The sequence below is a fragment of the Saccopteryx bilineata genome, chromosome 1, assembly GCF_036850765.1.
Source record: "Saccopteryx bilineata isolate mSacBil1 chromosome 1, mSacBil1_pri_phased_curated, whole genome shotgun sequence".
Taxonomy (NCBI): domain Eukaryota; kingdom Metazoa; phylum Chordata; class Mammalia; order Chiroptera; family Emballonuridae; genus Saccopteryx; species Saccopteryx bilineata.
The window spans coordinates 98,185,911-98,202,696 of record NC_089490.1 but is presented as its reverse complement, the minus strand read 5'-3'; the positions used below and the strand labels follow the sequence as shown (position 1 = coordinate 98,202,696).

At 41.8% G+C, this 16,786-nt stretch overlaps 1 protein-coding gene and 1 long non-coding RNA gene across 2 annotated transcripts in view; one reads left to right on the top strand and one right to left on the bottom strand.

Moving 5' to 3' along the window:
* The window catches only part of LTA4H (leukotriene A4 hydrolase), a 29,024-nt gene extending 16,902 nt beyond the window's left edge, over nt 1-12,122 (top strand). The window contains exons 9-19 of the mRNA XM_066262028.1: nt 1,342-1,365; nt 1,807-1,877; nt 2,331-2,442; nt 2,762-2,906; nt 3,862-3,965; nt 4,370-4,440; nt 6,786-6,840; nt 8,833-8,928; nt 9,685-9,767; nt 10,379-10,483; nt 11,141-12,122. Of these exons, the coding sequence (XP_066118125.1) occupies nt 1,342-1,365; nt 1,807-1,877; nt 2,331-2,442; nt 2,762-2,906; nt 3,862-3,965; nt 4,370-4,440; nt 6,786-6,840; nt 8,833-8,928; nt 9,685-9,767; nt 10,379-10,483; nt 11,141-11,258 (984 nt within the window). The 3' untranslated portion in view covers nt 11,259-12,122. The remainder of the gene's footprint in view (nt 1-1,341; nt 1,366-1,806; nt 1,878-2,330; nt 2,443-2,761; nt 2,907-3,861; nt 3,966-4,369; nt 4,441-6,785; nt 6,841-8,832; nt 8,929-9,684; nt 9,768-10,378; nt 10,484-11,140) is intronic.
* Nucleotides 9,656-16,391, bottom strand: LOC136326293 (uncharacterized). Its single transcript, XR_010729424.1, has 3 exons — nt 16,140-16,391; nt 13,901-14,116; nt 9,656-9,786 (listed from the first exon to the last, which is right to left on the bottom strand). It is a non-coding gene; the product is annotated as an uncharacterized lncRNA (long non-coding RNA).
* Nucleotides 16,392-16,786: the final 395 nt, after the last annotated feature.

Below are 16,786 nucleotides of genomic sequence, written 5' to 3'. Positions count from 1 at the left end.
CTGATGAGCCTGCGCTCAAGCCAGTGACCTCGGGGTTTCAAACCTGGGACCTCAGTGCCCAGGTCAACACTCTATCCACTGTGCCACCACCAGTCAGGAAGACTTCTAATAATTTTTTTTTAATTGCCTATTTATATAAATCTTGTTTCTAATTTTATTGCTTATTGTGATTATCATTATCTCATCTTTCAAGAGAAAATAATTTGGCCATTTGGGAGAAAAGAATATTTTGTGTTAGCTGTTTGGGGATATTAAGGGGTAGGGCTGTGTAACAACAATCCATTGATGAATTATATATCCAGACAAAGAAACTACACCATGTATTTGTGCCATATAGGTACTGGTAAAACAAAACAAACAAACAAGAAAACCCTCACTTTACCGCCTGACCAGGCAGTGGCACAGTGGATAGAGCTTCAGACTGGGATGCAGAGGACCGAGGTTCGAAACCCTGAGGTCACCAGCTTGAGTGCGGGCTCATCTGGTTTGAGCAAAGGCTCACCAGCTTGAGCCCAAGGTCACTGGCTTGAGCAAGGGGTCACTCGGTCTGCTGTAGCCCCCTGGTCAAGGCACATATGAGAAAGCAGTCCATGGACAACTAAAGTGTCGCAACGAAGAATTGATGCTTCTCATCTCCCTTCCTGTCTGTCCCTATCTGTCCCTCTCTCTGTATCTCTCTGTCTCTGTCACAAAAAGAAAAAAAAAGAAAACCCTCACTTTACCATGGATAGGAAAGGGTTAGGTCACAGAACATGGGTGTATTTTATATGCCTTGTAAGGTGCCTCAGATCCTTCCTAGAACCAAGTGAGTAACGGATTAGCAACTAAATAAGTAAAATAAAATACATCATAGGAGACACTATAAATTTGTTTTTACTTTTAATTTATTGTGTTGACATGGTTTCAAGTATCTCACTCAGTGTAACACCCTCTATCCACCTTATCATATACCTCCCCCATGCCCCATGCAAAGATACTATAAATTTTTTAAAGTATACTGTGGATATAGAGAGAGGAAGAAGGTAACTCAGAGTAAATGAGAGCAGATGTAAAAAATTAAAGTAGGAGAAATGTTTCCTAGAAATTAATTAGAGACAGTTATACTGTCCCTACTGGAATTTGGAAAAATTCTCTAGGATTATTAAGAGAGAAAGAACTGTGCTGTTTTTTAGTCCTGCGTTTTAAGAAAATTTTCTTAACACATGTCTCTTGAACTCTTTGGAGCGGAATACAGAGGACAGTGCATGCCAGAACATACACTACATCTGGGTATAGACAGTCTTTCTGAGAGAGTCTGTAATTTGATCATTGAAATGCTAAGGTAATTTTCTTCTTTTTTAGGCAGGTGACAAGTCACTCTCCAATGTAAGTTAAACATTTATTATCGTGGCCTTACCATCCCCATTGCATTGTTATGTTGAAGATATGGTTATAGCAGAAAACTTGAGAACTCTTGTAGTAAGACATTATTACATTAACCATTAGGTTTAACAGATTTAAGAATATTTTATGGTTTTATTTCTTCCTATGTTTATTAAATATGTTTTTATGAAGTGATGTATCCATTTAATATTTTCTAAACGATATTTTTGTTCCTAAATTTTTAAATTCTGCTACACTTTTTTGTCTGTGGCTGAAGTATCATTATTTTTGTTGTTTACTGAGTAACAATGTGAATCTCTCAGCTAGATGTTTAAAAAAATTGAACTACTTGGAATTGAAAGGACTAGAATGCTGATAATAATTGAGTTATTTTAGAATAAGGTAACCAGTTTTACTGCTAATTGCATTCACTATTTTCTTTAGGTTATTGCACATGAAATATCTCATAGTTGGACAGGAAATCTAGTGACTAACAAAACTTGGGATCACTTTTGGTAAGAATTTCTTATTATGATTAATTTCTTTTCCTGCCTGCCATCACTGAATTGTTTTGTGTGTATATCTTGTTTTTGTTTTGATATTGTCCCCTTAGTACAGGGTTTTGTTTTGTTTTTTAATTCTGTCACACAGTGAGAGGTAGAGTAGAGGTATTCAGTTTATGCTTGTTATTTGGTTCCTGGTATAGTCACGTTTTAGTACGTGGACTCGTGAAACTGGAGCCGTGGCCAAAGCTTCCTGCTGCCCTCTGCTGGCCGGGCTTCCCGTTGTCCCGGACTGAATGCAGGAGGCGGCCTGGGCAGCCGGCCTGGACCGGAGCGATCGTGCTCCAAATCACTTTCCTTTGTAGAATACCCAGAAAGAGAATACCTTGTTGACTACCATGCCTTTTCCTCTCAGCTATATCACTGTTTTTATTTTTATTTCAAAAAAAAAAATTTTTTTTTCAGGTTAAATGAAGGACATACCGTGTACTTGGAACGCCACATTTGTGGACGGTTGTTTGGTGAAAAGTTCAGGCACTTTCATGCTCTGGGAGGATGGGGAGAACTACAGAACTCGGTAAATGAGTCATTCTTTTAACAGCGGTCATCCAGAGTTGTGTGGGTGTTCAGAAACATAGGTCTGAGAAGCACCCTTCCTAAGGAGCAACGAGGAAATAATTCTTACAGGTGTGGAAAATCACACATCTGCTGGTATAATGTTCTATTGAACCCTACCTTAGGTGTGTTCATGACCAGTAGGACCTCCTACAGTTTCCAATCTCTAAGACCCCCCTAAAGTTATGCCAGTGAGGAGAGTAATGTTTCCTCATTAGCTTGTTTGCATGGTGGTCACTAGTATTCACGTTTGAACGTTCATTTAATGTTGCGTCTTGCAGATAAAGACTTTTGGAGACACACATCCCTTCACCAAACTGGTGGTTGATCTGACAAATGTGGACCCCGACGTGGCGTATTCTTCAGTTCCCTATGAGAAGGGCTTTGCTTTACTCTTTTATCTGGAGCAGCTTCTTGGAGGACCAGGCAAGTCGTTGGCGTTTTCTGATTTTTTTTTTTTTTGAGGGTAATGTGAAGAATAAGGAGCATTTTTAACTGTTGTTTCTGCTCCATTTTATTCCTCCAGTTCCTTTGGCATGTAGCTGCTGGAGAAATCTGTATCATTTTCTAACGTTACCTCTCTACTTAAAACCTCGAATAACCACTGAATTCATACTTTTGCTGCTTTAAATAAAACAACTCATCAGTATTTTAAAAATTAGAAAAATAATATATACTTATTGAAAAACATTTGTGTAGTCTGTCCCTTCTGCTCCTCAGGGCTGACCTCTGTTAGCAGTTTGGTATGTATGGCTCCAGATCTTTTCCTAGGTATAAACAAACAAATAGGCAAATAAATATATATAATTATTTTAATTATAGAAAATGAATTCTTATACTATATACTTCTCCATTTCTTCAATTCAGTATTTCACATATACCCTTCCATGTCAGAACATACAAACCTACCCTAGATTTCTTGCCGCCAGCGCAGTACGACTTGGCAGAGATGGGCTGAGTCTACGTAACCCCGCCCACTGCTGGGTGGTTAGGTGTTCTCCTTGTTGACTCTGAAAGCCCTTCCTCGTCTGGACCCATTCTGCCTGTCCAATCCCGTTTTTCTCCTTTCTAGTCATACTAGGGTCATGCTTTTCGAACTTGTACTGTGTATTCCATTTCTGTGGCTTCATTGTGTGATCCCTTTCCTGTAATTGGGATTTCTCTTCTCCATTCCAACAAATTACATATATTCTTCAAGTCCCAACTTAAGCCCTCCCTCCTTTTCTGGACGTTCTTTCACTCTTCAAGTCCTCACTGGCTTCCCTCTCCTCCGAGTGTTCTCTGTGGCTAACAGTGCCATGCCAAGCAGCAAAAAAAAAAAAAAAAAAAAGTTAAATACCTTTCCATTAAATAGACATTTTCTTTTTTTTTTATCTCTTAGAGGTTTTCCTAGGATTCTTAAAGGCTTATGTTGAGAAGTTTGCCTACAAGAGCATAACTACTGATGACTGGAAGGATTTCCTGTATTCCCACTTTAAAGATAAGGTTGGCTTTTAAGAGCTCACTTACTTTTCATGCCCAGTATATCTTTATCGGCTGTTTGTCAGGCTGATTTGAATTACTTAACAGTAGTATTGGTCTAGAATTTGTTTTAAGACTCAATCTTTCATTGCATTTTTTTCCTATTTAAAATGTGACCTCAACAACATGGAATAGTGTGTAGAATTACCTATTTGAGAGAGATCTGCAATAGTGTTTTAGAAATTAATTTTTTGTATGTACTTGTCATATTTTGATTATTTCACAGAACATGATTAATATAAATTTCATTTAGAAAAGCGATTCAGAAATCATCTGGTCATGTCAGTAAAGACAGAATTACAGATTTGAGGACCCAAACGTCTGTTTTAGACTGCTCCCTGGAACACCGGTGTGCTCACTGTTCGCAGGTGGATATTCTCAATCAAGTTGATTGGAACACGTGGCTGTACTCGCCCGGACTGCCTCCTGTGAAACCCAAGTAAGTGCTTAGCCCATTGACGGCTCCCTTCTCATTCTCCTAACTCCTGGCGCTCCTCAGAGAATCTGAGAGGGTTTCATGCCTACCTTAAGCTGTCACTAGTTAGTGATGAGAGTAGAGTTCTTAGGTGTTTGAACCTTAGACCTGAGGTCAAAAGAACAATTTCCATGACATTTAAATATAAATCAGTTCAATTCATTGCAAGTAATTATTTAGTGCCTCCTTTTTGCACGATAATGGTGAGAGATAAGAAAGAAAAGTAAGATCTTGCCCTTTCCTTGAAAACATCTGCAATAAGAAAAAATAACCTAAGTCTTATGTTAATCATTATAATGGTGTTATAAGTTAGCTTTCCCATATCCAGGGAAGGCAGGTGAGGCTTAGCTGGGTAATGTATCTTGCCCAAGATTACACAACAAGTAAGAAATATGGGTGAGATTCAAACCCCAGGTGTCTTAAGCCCTCCAATATAGAGAGAGCCTTTTACACTAAGCGCCTTCCTCAGTCAGGGACCTGAACTCTGGTCTTTCACAAGTCACGTGAGGATGCAAACTCCCGCATGGTCTAGATAGGTATGCTGTTCTTCTTATCTGAAGTACTTTTACTCAGTTAATTCCAATTTCAGCACAAGAAGTACTGCTTCATGAAAGCATTCCTTGACCTCTCTGACTAGGTCAAGTCTCCCGTTCAGGGTTTCTTGGTGCTCTGCATGGCCTCTTCGTAGCCGTGGCTACAGCAGTGATCCCACACTTACTGTGTGATTGTCAACGTCCTTCTCCCTTACTACGCTGGAGCACCATGAGAGTAGGCTCCAGCAGACCTGGTTTTGCTCATTACTGTTCTGTCGACCTTGCCATAAATAAAGGTTGCTTTCCTCATTGGGCTAATCCCTACCTACTATAGTTCTTTTCATTACAACCAGAAGGAAACTTCAGGACACCAAGAAGCAGGCCAGCCAAGTTTGTCTTTTTACTGGCCTGTCTACTGTGGAATGTTCTAGTTAAGGTGATTTACTGCGTGAGCAGTCCAGGATCTGTGATCTCATTTGGTCTTGAGAACAGACCGAAGACCAAAGGATTGTCTCAAGTCCACAGCCTGACTGCTTCATGAAGATAAACGGGCAGCTGATTCAAAGAAAGTCACTGCTGTGACCCTTTTATTATCTCCCTATAGCAGTGGTCCCCAACCCCCCGGGCCGTGGACCGGTACCGGTCCGTGGGCCATTTGGTACCAGTCCGCAGAGAAAGAATAAATAACATGAAACGTTGTCAGAATAACAAATTTAAATACAGCCTGAATAATGAGGACATGTCTGTTCCTCCTTTAACTTAGCCCAATAAATATCGTAAGTTCAACAATTATATTTAAAAACACCATAGTTTTTATGCCGATCGCATAATTTTATTTTGTGCATTTATCCGTCCCACCCTAAAGGCCGGTCCGTGAAAATATTTTCTGACATTAAACCGGTCCGTGGCCCAAAAAAGGTTGGGGACCACTGCCCTATAGTACCAACTCTTATAGCAGGTTCAACGGCAGCTTCTACTCAAAACCTACTTCATTTAGGCCCTAAGGTCAGGTACCCCTCTGTTCTCTGAAGGAAACACTTCACAGCAAGCATGATTCACAGACAAAGGGCAATGTTTTGCAAGAATTTTACACGTTACAGAGTCTCTTCCATGGTTGTAAAACATGATTTATTTTCTAAGGTGAGAACACACACATCTTAGTGTAACTTGCTTGGTTTAATGGTCTGAGTTTGCCATTTCCACTTTTTTTCTGAAAAGAGAGAAAATTATCACATGATTTCAGAGTCCCCCCAGGGTCTCCTCTGACACCAGTATTTCCCTAGTGATTAGAACAGTGCCTGCCACATAAGTGCTCGCAGACCTACTGGAAGGTTAGGTGGTTGGAACAGCAGAAGGTAAGATCCACGAGAGCAAGGGCTCTGTTACTGACCTGTCATCCGAGGCCCAGATCTGTGTTACTAACCTGTCGTCCGATGCCCGGAACTGTTCCTGCCAAGCAGGAAGCACTAAGCGCACTCAGCTGAGGCCCGGCCCCTCAGCCTCTGCTGCTAAAGCCATAACCGTCTTGGCATTCTCTCCAAGGAATAATCAGGAGTTTCATTAATTCAGTGTCCACTTGATCTTCAAGTTTTTAAATGACATCAGTAATATTTAAGTCAGCCAGGAGATTTCCTGTTCCCAGCACTCTAGAGTTCTTTATCTTTATTTAAAAAGAACTTTGAAATTTGAAGTATTTTCTATAACCTCAAAATTGCATTTTGCCAAAGCATGTGCATTTTTGTAAATTTAATGTCTGATATTTTTTCATCTTTGCAGTTATGATATGACTCTGACAAATGCTTGTATTGCCTTAAGTCAAAGATGGATTACTGTGAGTAATACTGTGCGACCTTTGACTCCTGTTTTGAATAGTACAAATATGTCTGTATGCATGAAGGTGGTGGGGCCGGGGGTGATGGATACTGACTCATGAAGGCATGTGTTTGGAAAGACTAGTTGTCAGTCAAGTTTGTCCAAAGTGATGCTATGCCAGCTCCCAATGTGTAAAGTTAAGTTTAAGTGGGAAAACGAGTAGATGTTGATGGCATTGGTGCTGATTTTTTTTTTTTTTTGCTGCTTTTCAACTCTTAAAAAAGGTATGCATAAATATTTGCATTTTGTTCTTCATAAATCATTTGTAAGCTACTACTACTTTAAATATAGCCATTACACATACCCAGTAAGTCTAAAATGATCATGGGTGACTGCGAATGCTGACGTAGAGAAGAACTGAGCTGCTTCTGCTCTTCCGGTGTTACTGTTCACATCTGTGGACTGCCGACAGAGGAGCTTCCCTGGGTATACTGCAGCAGCCCTACAGAGGAGCTCCCCCTGGGTATACTGCAGCAGCCCTACAGAGGAGCTCCCCCTGGGTATACTGCAGCAGCCCTACAGAGGAGCTTCCCTGGGTATACTGCAGCAGCCCTACAGAGGAGCTTCCCTGGGTATACTGCAGCAGCCCTACAGAGGAGCTTCCCTGGGTATACTGCAACAGCCCTACAGAGGAGCTTCCCTGGGTATACTGCAGCAGCCCTACAGAGGAGCTCCCCCTGGGTATACTGCAGCAGCCCTACAGAGGAACTTCCCTGGGTATACTGCAGCAGCCCTACAGAGGAGCTCCCCTGGGTATACTGCAGCAGCCCTACAGAGGAGCTCCCCCTGGGTATACTGCAGCAGCCCTACAGAGGAACTTCCCTGGGTATACTGCAGCAGCCCTACAGAGGAGCTCCCCCTGGGTATACTGCAGCAGCCCTACAGAGGAGCTCCCCCTGGGTATACTGCAGCAGCCCTTAGAGAAACGAGAGTGAATAGAAACGTGGATAATTCTTTAATGGAAAATTTAGGAATAATTCTTGTAAAGGAGGAAAAATAATTTTTTCAGTACCCTCTGAGTTCTTAGCTGAATTACCTGTAATAAAAGACTGATGAACAAAGCCCTGGCCAATTAGTTCACTGTGTTAGTGCGTCATCCCTAACTGACAAGGTTGTGGGTTCGATCCCCAGTCAGGGCACAGATGGAAGCAACCAGAGGGGCACAACTAAGTGAAACAACACATGGATTCTTCTCTCTTTCTTTCACTCTCCTGCTTCCTCTTTTCTCCCTCTCTCCTCCCTCCCTCTCTTTTCTCTAAAATCAGTCAATAAAAATAAGAGAAAAAAAAAACTTTTAGAAGACAGATTAATGTGAATGATACAAAGGATGTCAAAAGTTTCCTCCACTCTTACTATTAGTAGCCTAATTTTTAAAAGTAAAACAGATTTTAGGAGTCATAGTTATAGGGATATTATCTCAAACATTAAAGTAGCTAAAGCTTAAATTTATTTTTTACAATTTTATATATTCTTTTTTTTTTCTTAAGTGAGAGGCATGGAGGCAGAGAGACAGACTCCTGCATGCGCCCTGTCTGGGATCCACCTGGCAAGCCCCCTACCGGGTGATGTTCTGCCCATCTGGGGCCACTGCTCCGTTGCTCAGCAATTGAGCTATTTTAGTGCCTGAGGCAAGGCCATGGAGCCATCTTCAGCGCCCAGGGTTAACTTGCTCAAACCATTTGAGCCATGGCTACAGTAGGGGAAAAGAGAGAGAGAGAGAGGTGGGGAGTGAAGTAGATGGGGCTTCTCCTGTGTGCCCTGACCGGGAATCGAACCTGAGACTTCCAGATGGTGGGCTGATGCTCTACCACTGAGCCAACTGGCCAGGGCCACAATTTTATATATAGTAGTCTTGTATTTGTCCTTTTCCTAATCTTTACTTTGATGTCAGATAAACCAATAAATATTGAATTGTGCACAAATGGCAATAACTGAGTAACATTTCTTGCAGGCCAAAGAAAATGAGTTAAATTCATTCAGCGCAGCAGACCTGAAAGATTTCTCTTCTCATCAGCTGATTGAATTTTTGGCACAGATGCTTCAGAAAGTAAGTAGCTCAGAACATTAGGCATGAGAATGGGAATAAGGCACAGCATTTATGTCAGACCTAACTTGGGGGGGGGAATGTGGAATCTAGTTGGAAAAAATAATTTATAAAATTTATTCATTTACTTAAGAATATCTATTGAACATCTATGTTTAGTATTGTGCTAAATATGTATATATATTCACAAAAATTAGAGGCTATTTCAAAATGAACATGTAGCAATATAATATCCCCTAAATTTTGTGAGCAGTATATATATATGTATATATATGTTTATTTATTTACTTATGTGTGTGTGTGTATATCTATATCTATATCTATATCTAGATATATATATATATATATATATATATATATATATATATGAGAAATACATGGTGTCTGCAATGGAAAATTTAGCCATAAAAGGCTGTATATTTTAGGTGTCACTTGAGCAAAACTTAATGAGGAAGGACTCCCAACTGGCATAATCTGAAAGTTAATACTTATGTGTACCCAAAAGTCTGAGGAGCATAATTCTCTGTTAATACTCTATATATCTCACAATTTAAATTATCCCTTTGCTCCCAGTAGAACATCCTTACTCAGCATAAGTTTGCACAAAATTGATTTTATTGTGATTTGTTTCTTTCATTTTAATCTAACTTTTCTATGATAAAATATTTAGGATTTTAACCTGGCTGAGAATTTCTCTCCAGCTCCTTTGTTCCAAGGACTCCCGTTGAAACTGGGTCCTGCTTTCTGTTTCGCTCCTAGGCGCCTCTGCCCTTGGGGCACGTAAAGCGCATGCAGGAGGTGTACCACTTCAACGCCGTTGGCAATTCCGAAATCCGATTCAGGTACGTCACTCGAACTTGTCTCCAGGGAAGAAAGTAGAAAACTAGTTTAAAAGATGGACAAATCCGTGTCAAATTTATTGCTTCTATGGACATAATTACAGTGGTTTTTAATGAAGAGTTGCAGTGCCTATAAAACATTAATGTTAATGGTTTTATTAGAATTTTTTCTACACTTCTCTTGCCTTTAAAAACGATTAGGAGGAAGGATTCGATGGTAAATGGGCGTTCTTCCACCACTAGCCAAATTGACCCTGAAATGGGAATAGTTAGAAATCTCTGACTCTGTTATGTGGTTAATCTTCCTTAATTCAAATATGTAATGTGACACTTAAACCAAAGTATAATTCCTTGAGAAATTGCATATATAAGGTACATGAGCACCTACTTACTCCAGACCTTTTAAAATGTATGATTTTTTTTTAAAGAAAAAATTCCTCTTCTCCAGCTATTAAATTGTATATGTATGTATCTGAGCTTCTCAGAATAAAGACATGGTGTACAGTGTAACTCTATAGGCTGATTCATCATTACAAATTCCTCTCATATATACCTGCCTGTCCCACCCCTTCCTCCTCCCTCCTACCCCGCACCCCTAACAACCGTGCCTGCAGATGGTTGCGGCTCTGCATCCAGTCAAAATGGGAGGAAGCAATTCCTTTGGCGCTAAAAATGGTGACTGAGCAAGGAAGAATGAAGTTTACACGACCCTTATTCAAGTAAGAACTGAATCAAACAATGCTTTGAAATTATATAAGGATGGAGAAGAAAATGTAAAACAGATGTTTTTTTTGTTGCTCAAATACATTGTAAAATGCAATCTAAAAATACATATTTTTAAGTTTGTTAAGGGTTATAGAGATAATTTTTGTACAGGAATTAGTACTTCTAAGTATTTAATATTTAAGTTAATTTCATTAGCTTTTTTAAGAAGCATTTACAGGCCAAATAGGGTTAGACACTGATGAAAAGTAAAGAAATCAAAGGCACTCTGATAGACACAGAGAGATCTTTACAAGCAATAGAAGATAACTGGTGAGTAGGTATGGGTAAGAAAAATGTCTGAGGAATAGGGCAGGTAAACCCCAATTTTTTTTAGCTGAAATGTTACAGTGAGTTAAAAGAAGAGGTTGCTTGACATAAAGGAGTGCCTGGTAAAAGGGGGGAAGTTATATCTTGGCTGTAAGGTAGTTAAAAATACCTCAGTGAAGCTATTCTGACTATGCACTTGGCAGGAATTCTGAAAGAAAGATAATCATGACATAAATATCCGTGATTATTCTGTTTGCTTTTCATTTACTTCACAAGTATAATAAAATAAGCCAAAATAGCAAAACAAATCATTATCCATCTTTCTTCTTCTTTCCCCCCCGCAGGGACCTCGCGGCCTTTGACAAGTCCCACGACCAAGCCATCCGTGTCTACCAGGAGCACAGGGCGAGCATGCACCCTGTGACGGCCATGCTGGTGGGCAAGGACCTACAGGTGGACTGAGGACCTGCCTGCCACTCCTGTCGGATGTTGCTCATTTTCAAATTAAATTATGAAAGTAATATAAAACTTCAACTCGTATTATAACTAAAAATGTCTTTTTTATTTTTGGCTCTTGATTGTTTTGCCAGCGATTTTCATATATAAAGCTGAGCCGCCTTCCTCCCACCCCCTACCCCCATGGCAGTTCTTTATAAAGTGAATTTTATAAAAGTTTAATCTTTTAATGTATAAATATAAAATGTGCAGTTTTATATTTATTTTCTCCCCATATGGTCACAAAATATATCAATATATTATTTACATGTTATTTTAAGTTCTTTGATTTGAATCTGCTGCACACCAAAAAGTCAACATTGTTAGGGCTTTGCCTTTTAAGTAACTGTAAACATGAACATTCAGTTGGGTTTGCTCACCACTCAGCTGGCGGATGTAGGATGAACTCCCTTATGGAAAGCTGTACGGTTTAGTGAGAGCACGGCTCTCACGGCTGGATCCACCTGCTGACCCACTGGACTTGTCCTATTCCCCTGCCCATTAGGGTCTGGTGGCCACCAGTACTTTCCGTCAGCCTCACAGTCTGTTCAGCCTACCTCGTTTCTTTCATGGTCAGCAAACATTCTTCACCCACACAGAGCACATGGCACGTAGAATGCACCATCGGGAACAATACAACAACTTGATCCAAGTAAGAGTAACAGTACACCTGTGAATGCCATGTAGTCGGTGGTGGGATTCTAATAATGTAACAACTGGTTCTCTGCTCTAATGACCGTTTTAAGTATAAAAAAATGATATACCAAAAGGTTGTTTATTATTTCATGCATTTTATACTTAAGAACAATAAAGGAGGTACGCAAAACTAGATTATGTTCTAAGAAAGAGTTTTAAAATATTAAAAAAATATTGGCCCTGGCTGGTTGGCTTATTGGTAGAGTGTCAGCATGGTATGTGGATGTCCTAGGTTCGATTCCTGGTGTGGGCACACAGAAGCACCCATCTGCTTCTCCACTCCCCCCCCCCTCTCTCTCTTCCCCTCCTGCAGCCATGGCTCAATTGGAGCGAGTTGGCCCTGGGCACTGAGGATGGCTACATAGCTTCTGCCTCAGGCACTAAGAAGAGCTTAGTTGCTGAGCAACGAAGCAATGCCCCAGATGGGTAGAGCATCACCCCCTAGTGGGCTTGCCGGGTATCTCCTGGTTGGGGTTCATGCAGGAGTCTGTCTCTCTGCCTCCCCTCCTCTCACTGAATAATATATATAAGGTATTTTTACCTACCTTACAGCCAAGATATAACTTTCCCCTCTTTTACCAGGCACTCCTTTATGTCAAGCAACCTCTTCTTTTAACTCACTGTAACATTTCAGTTAAAAAAAATTGGGGTTTACCTGCCCTATTCCTCAGACATTTTTCTTACCCATACCTACTCACCAATGTGTGTGTGTGTGTGTGTGTGTGTGTAATACCTGGGGGGAAAAAAACTAAGATATCTCCATATTGCTTCTTGATTGGCATCCTCACTTGCAATTTTTTTCTCCTATGGACAAAATGAACATTATTACGGGCATTTAGATTATGCTGTTGCTCATATGAATGTTAAAGAGTACGGAATGTAAATTTGTGATTTCCACATTGGGTGGGTGCCCAGGCGCCCACCTTAGAACCCTGATTACCAGTTTCATTTTAACAGCCAGTTCATAGAACTTAACAAAAAATTAGGTATCGGTTCTGCTGAACCGCTGCTGACCAGCTGAATCCCACTGGGTCTACTGCTGGCCAAGTAAGCCCTAGCAAAGAGGAATGGTCTTTGGAGTATAGATGTGGGTGGGAGTATGCCACTATTAAATACCCACCAAAGTGTTGATGCAGTGACGTAACTCATAAAACACAGGCACGAACATCCAAAAGGTGGAGCGGACGTCAGAGTGACAGCTTCCTGTCCATGCCTACAATCCTGAGACTGCTGCTGTCACTCGCCCCAGGACATGTATCTGCACTGCAGTGTGATTCGGTATCTCAAGGCCCTGTTCTCACTTGCCTTCAGTGCCAGGAATACCAAGGGAGAGAGTTCAGCTCAAATCTGTAATCACATTCTAAGAGATTAGACTTCAGAAAATCTGGGAACCCAACATGATTCTTTTGAAGGCATCTCCGGCCCTCTAAGCTTACCCCATCTTCTAAGCTAACATCATTTTTCAGTATCACTGTTGACAGTGAATTGTGGGAAGAAACCCTTGAAGGGTGGTGTGGGAGGGTGCTATGAGGAAGGTAGAGGGCGCTAAAGACAAAGTCGGAACAGATTTACCCAGGGCCCGCTCCGCTGAGTGTGTGTCTATCCACTATAGCTAATAAGCCTATTGAGTGTCTCTGTGCCAGGCTAGATACACACACGATTTCTGGATGAACAAAGACAAGTAATTTCTATAAAATGCTAAAGACGAGGTACGCTAAAGCAGCCCAGAGGAAGGGGTTTAGGGAATGCTTTCTGGAGAAGAGAAGGCATAAACTGAGTTTTAAGGAATAAGAAAGACCTAGCCAAGCAAAGAAAGCTGGAGGTCTGTTCAAGGTGCAAAAAGAATAATGTAAGATACAGATTTATGGATTCTTGGGTCTTGAATGTGGACAGAGCCAGTGGAAAGAGCTTACCTCTGTTCTACCATGTCTAGGGCCCAAGGTTGGGATCCTCAGATGCCTGGGCGTGATACAAATTGCTCAGAGCTGGTATCATCGGGAGCCTCTTCCCTCGCAGGCCTGGCCTGAGAGGACTCAAAAGCTGTGCTCAGTTTGGGTTTTGTCACAGCACAGGGGATAGTTGGACTGAATCAGTCTTCTGTGCCTGGATCCATCCCCAGAGAGTAAGCACTGTAAAGGCAGAATGTATTTTATTATTTAATTTCCAGCACTTAGCACAGTGCTTGGGACACTGAGACAAAATGGACATTCAGGAACTATTGCTCAGCCTGACCAAGCAGTATAACAGTGGAGAGAGCATCAGCCTGGGATGCAGAGGATCCAGGTTTGAAACCCCAATATCTCAGGCTTGAGCGTGCATTCATCAGCTTGAGCATGGGGTTGCTGGCTTGAATGTGGGATCATAGACGTGACCCCAAGGTTGGTACCTTGAGCCCAAAGGTTGCTGGCTTGAGGCCCAAGAGCTGGCTTGGCTGGTCCCCTCCCCCCATCAAGGCACATAGGAGAAAGCAATCAGTGAACAACTAAGGTGCTGCAATGAAGAGTTGGTGCTTCTCATCTCTCTCCTTTCCTGCCTGTCCCTATCTGTTCCTCTCTCTGTCTCTCTCAGTAAAAAAAACCAAAAAAACAAAAAAACCAAAAACAAACAAAGAAAACCGTGCCCTGGCCTGTGGTACAGTAGATAGAGCTAGAGCCCAGGGACACCAGCTTGAGCCTGAGGGCACCAGTTCAAGCCCCGGTCAGGGCACATATGAGAAGCAATCAATGGCACAATTAAGTGGAACAATGAGTTGATGCTTCTCTCTCTTCCTAACCCTTCTCTCTCCCTACCTCTCTCTCTCTCTCAAAAAAAAAAAAAAAAAAAAAAAAAAAGAATCTGAAATGTGTTTGCAATTTCCCTTATAAAAAGTGATAATTGAATAAAATGCACAGCAAGGCTGTTTCTTTAAAAAAAAACAAACCTATTCCTCGGTTGGGTGAAGGGAAGAGAGCAGACAGTGAAGGTTTTTCATGCCTAAGGGCCTCAGTTTTCTCAGAGATGTACGAGGTGAGGTCTTGCTCTGATAATTAGGGGAGGTAGGTATTGAAAAGGTCCTTGAAGAGTGGGTGAATGCTTTGGAAAATGGGGGTGGGAGGGACAATGAGGGCAGCACCATGATCTGCCCCATCCCAGGACTTTCTGGAGCAGAGCCTGCCACCTGGGTGCACACAGGGGCAGTTTGTGTAGTGAGCCAGGGGTCAGGTTTTACTCAGAGTGTAGGCATAGGGCTCGTGTTATAAAGGAACTTCAGAGTGCTGAAGAACGTGGTCCAAGTGAGCAACCAGGGGACCAGCTTCCTGAGAAAGTAAGTGAGGAAGCAGGTGGGAGGTGGAGGGAAGAAGGAACTCACCAGAGGTCAGGTTGTAAGGGCAGCGATGGCCAAAATAGGGGAGCGGGGCTGGAAGGCTATTAGGTCAAGATCAGAATGTGGGTATCGGAATTTAAGATTTATGTGGGTCAGAGTCAGGTGATGACAAATTCCAGGGTACGGTCAGGATTTGGGTGGCTCAAGTGCAAGTTTCGATAAGGCTTGAGGCATGGGAGTTCTTCCTGTATACACATACACCCCAGAAAGCTGGCAGAGGGAGAGATGCTGGGTGTGGCTGTTTTCTGTGAGCAACTAGGTCTCTAGGCCCAGCAGCAATCTGAATGGAAACGGATTTCCTATTGTGTTCATCAAATCTCTAGAATTTGGCTTACTATTAAACTGCTGCTTAATTAGTGCCTACTACAAAGCTAGTGCCCACATTTCTTTGATTCTTTTCATGCTCTTCAGAATTTCTTAATACTAGTGGTAATGAACTGGGTACCGGAAGCAGCTCTCTGTGTTGAAGAAGCTTAATTGGATTAGCAATATTCATGTACAAAGATGAAAGAATATTTATAAAGCAATACAGGTATATGGAGTATCATAGTCCAAACAATAATCACAAACATTTCCACAGCATTTCCAGTGTTCCAAGTGCTGCTCTAAGCGCTTTGCAAACATGAACTCACCCAATCCTCTCAACAGCCCTTTGCAATATCATTATCTATAATCATCCCTATTTTAAGTAACTTGACTGCTCATAGGTCACATAGCTAGTAAAAGGCAGAGTCAGGATTTGATCCTAGGTAGATACGGTAAATACTGCAGGGAGGCATTTATATTACCTTTGCCTTCTGAGGAGGAAACAGAAGCTAAGAGCTTATTTGCTGGAGGCTGGTAAGCAGAGGCGCTGGAGTCCCACCCACTGCTGCTTGGGCTGTTAACCATGGGAGCTTCTTCATTCAGACAGTGACCTTCAGTTGGGAAAATGATCTCCCGTCTTTGCAGTCTTCCTTTGTGGAGGGGCCCCAGAACACCTGAGCAGTGGCATTGTTGTTGCTCAACATCTGTTTGTGGACTAAACAAATGGGTGAGGGTTGCCACACTCCCTGGTGTCACAGTTGGCCAGCAGGGTGTATTTTACGGTTGAGTAATTCCAGATAAAGACTAGAACATGGTGTAATAATTTGCCCTTTATGGAAGAGAATGCAGACAGGAAACCGGGAGGGAGAAATCGGGATCCCCCAGGAAACTGGCCAGCAGCTGGTGCCCACAGGCTCTAGGACCCCCCCAGGCCTTTCTGCCAACAGGACTGCATTGCAGGTGGGCAGGCGGCTGGCCTGCAGACATCTGCCTTTCCAGCCTCTAGCTCAACAGCAAAATCCCAAAGGGGCACCGTGGGCCCTTAGTAAATATTTGTCCAATGCCTGAATGAGTAAAGGTAAGGGAGGTGTCCTATTTTGAAAGTCCATCCTCGCCCTCCTGGCCCACC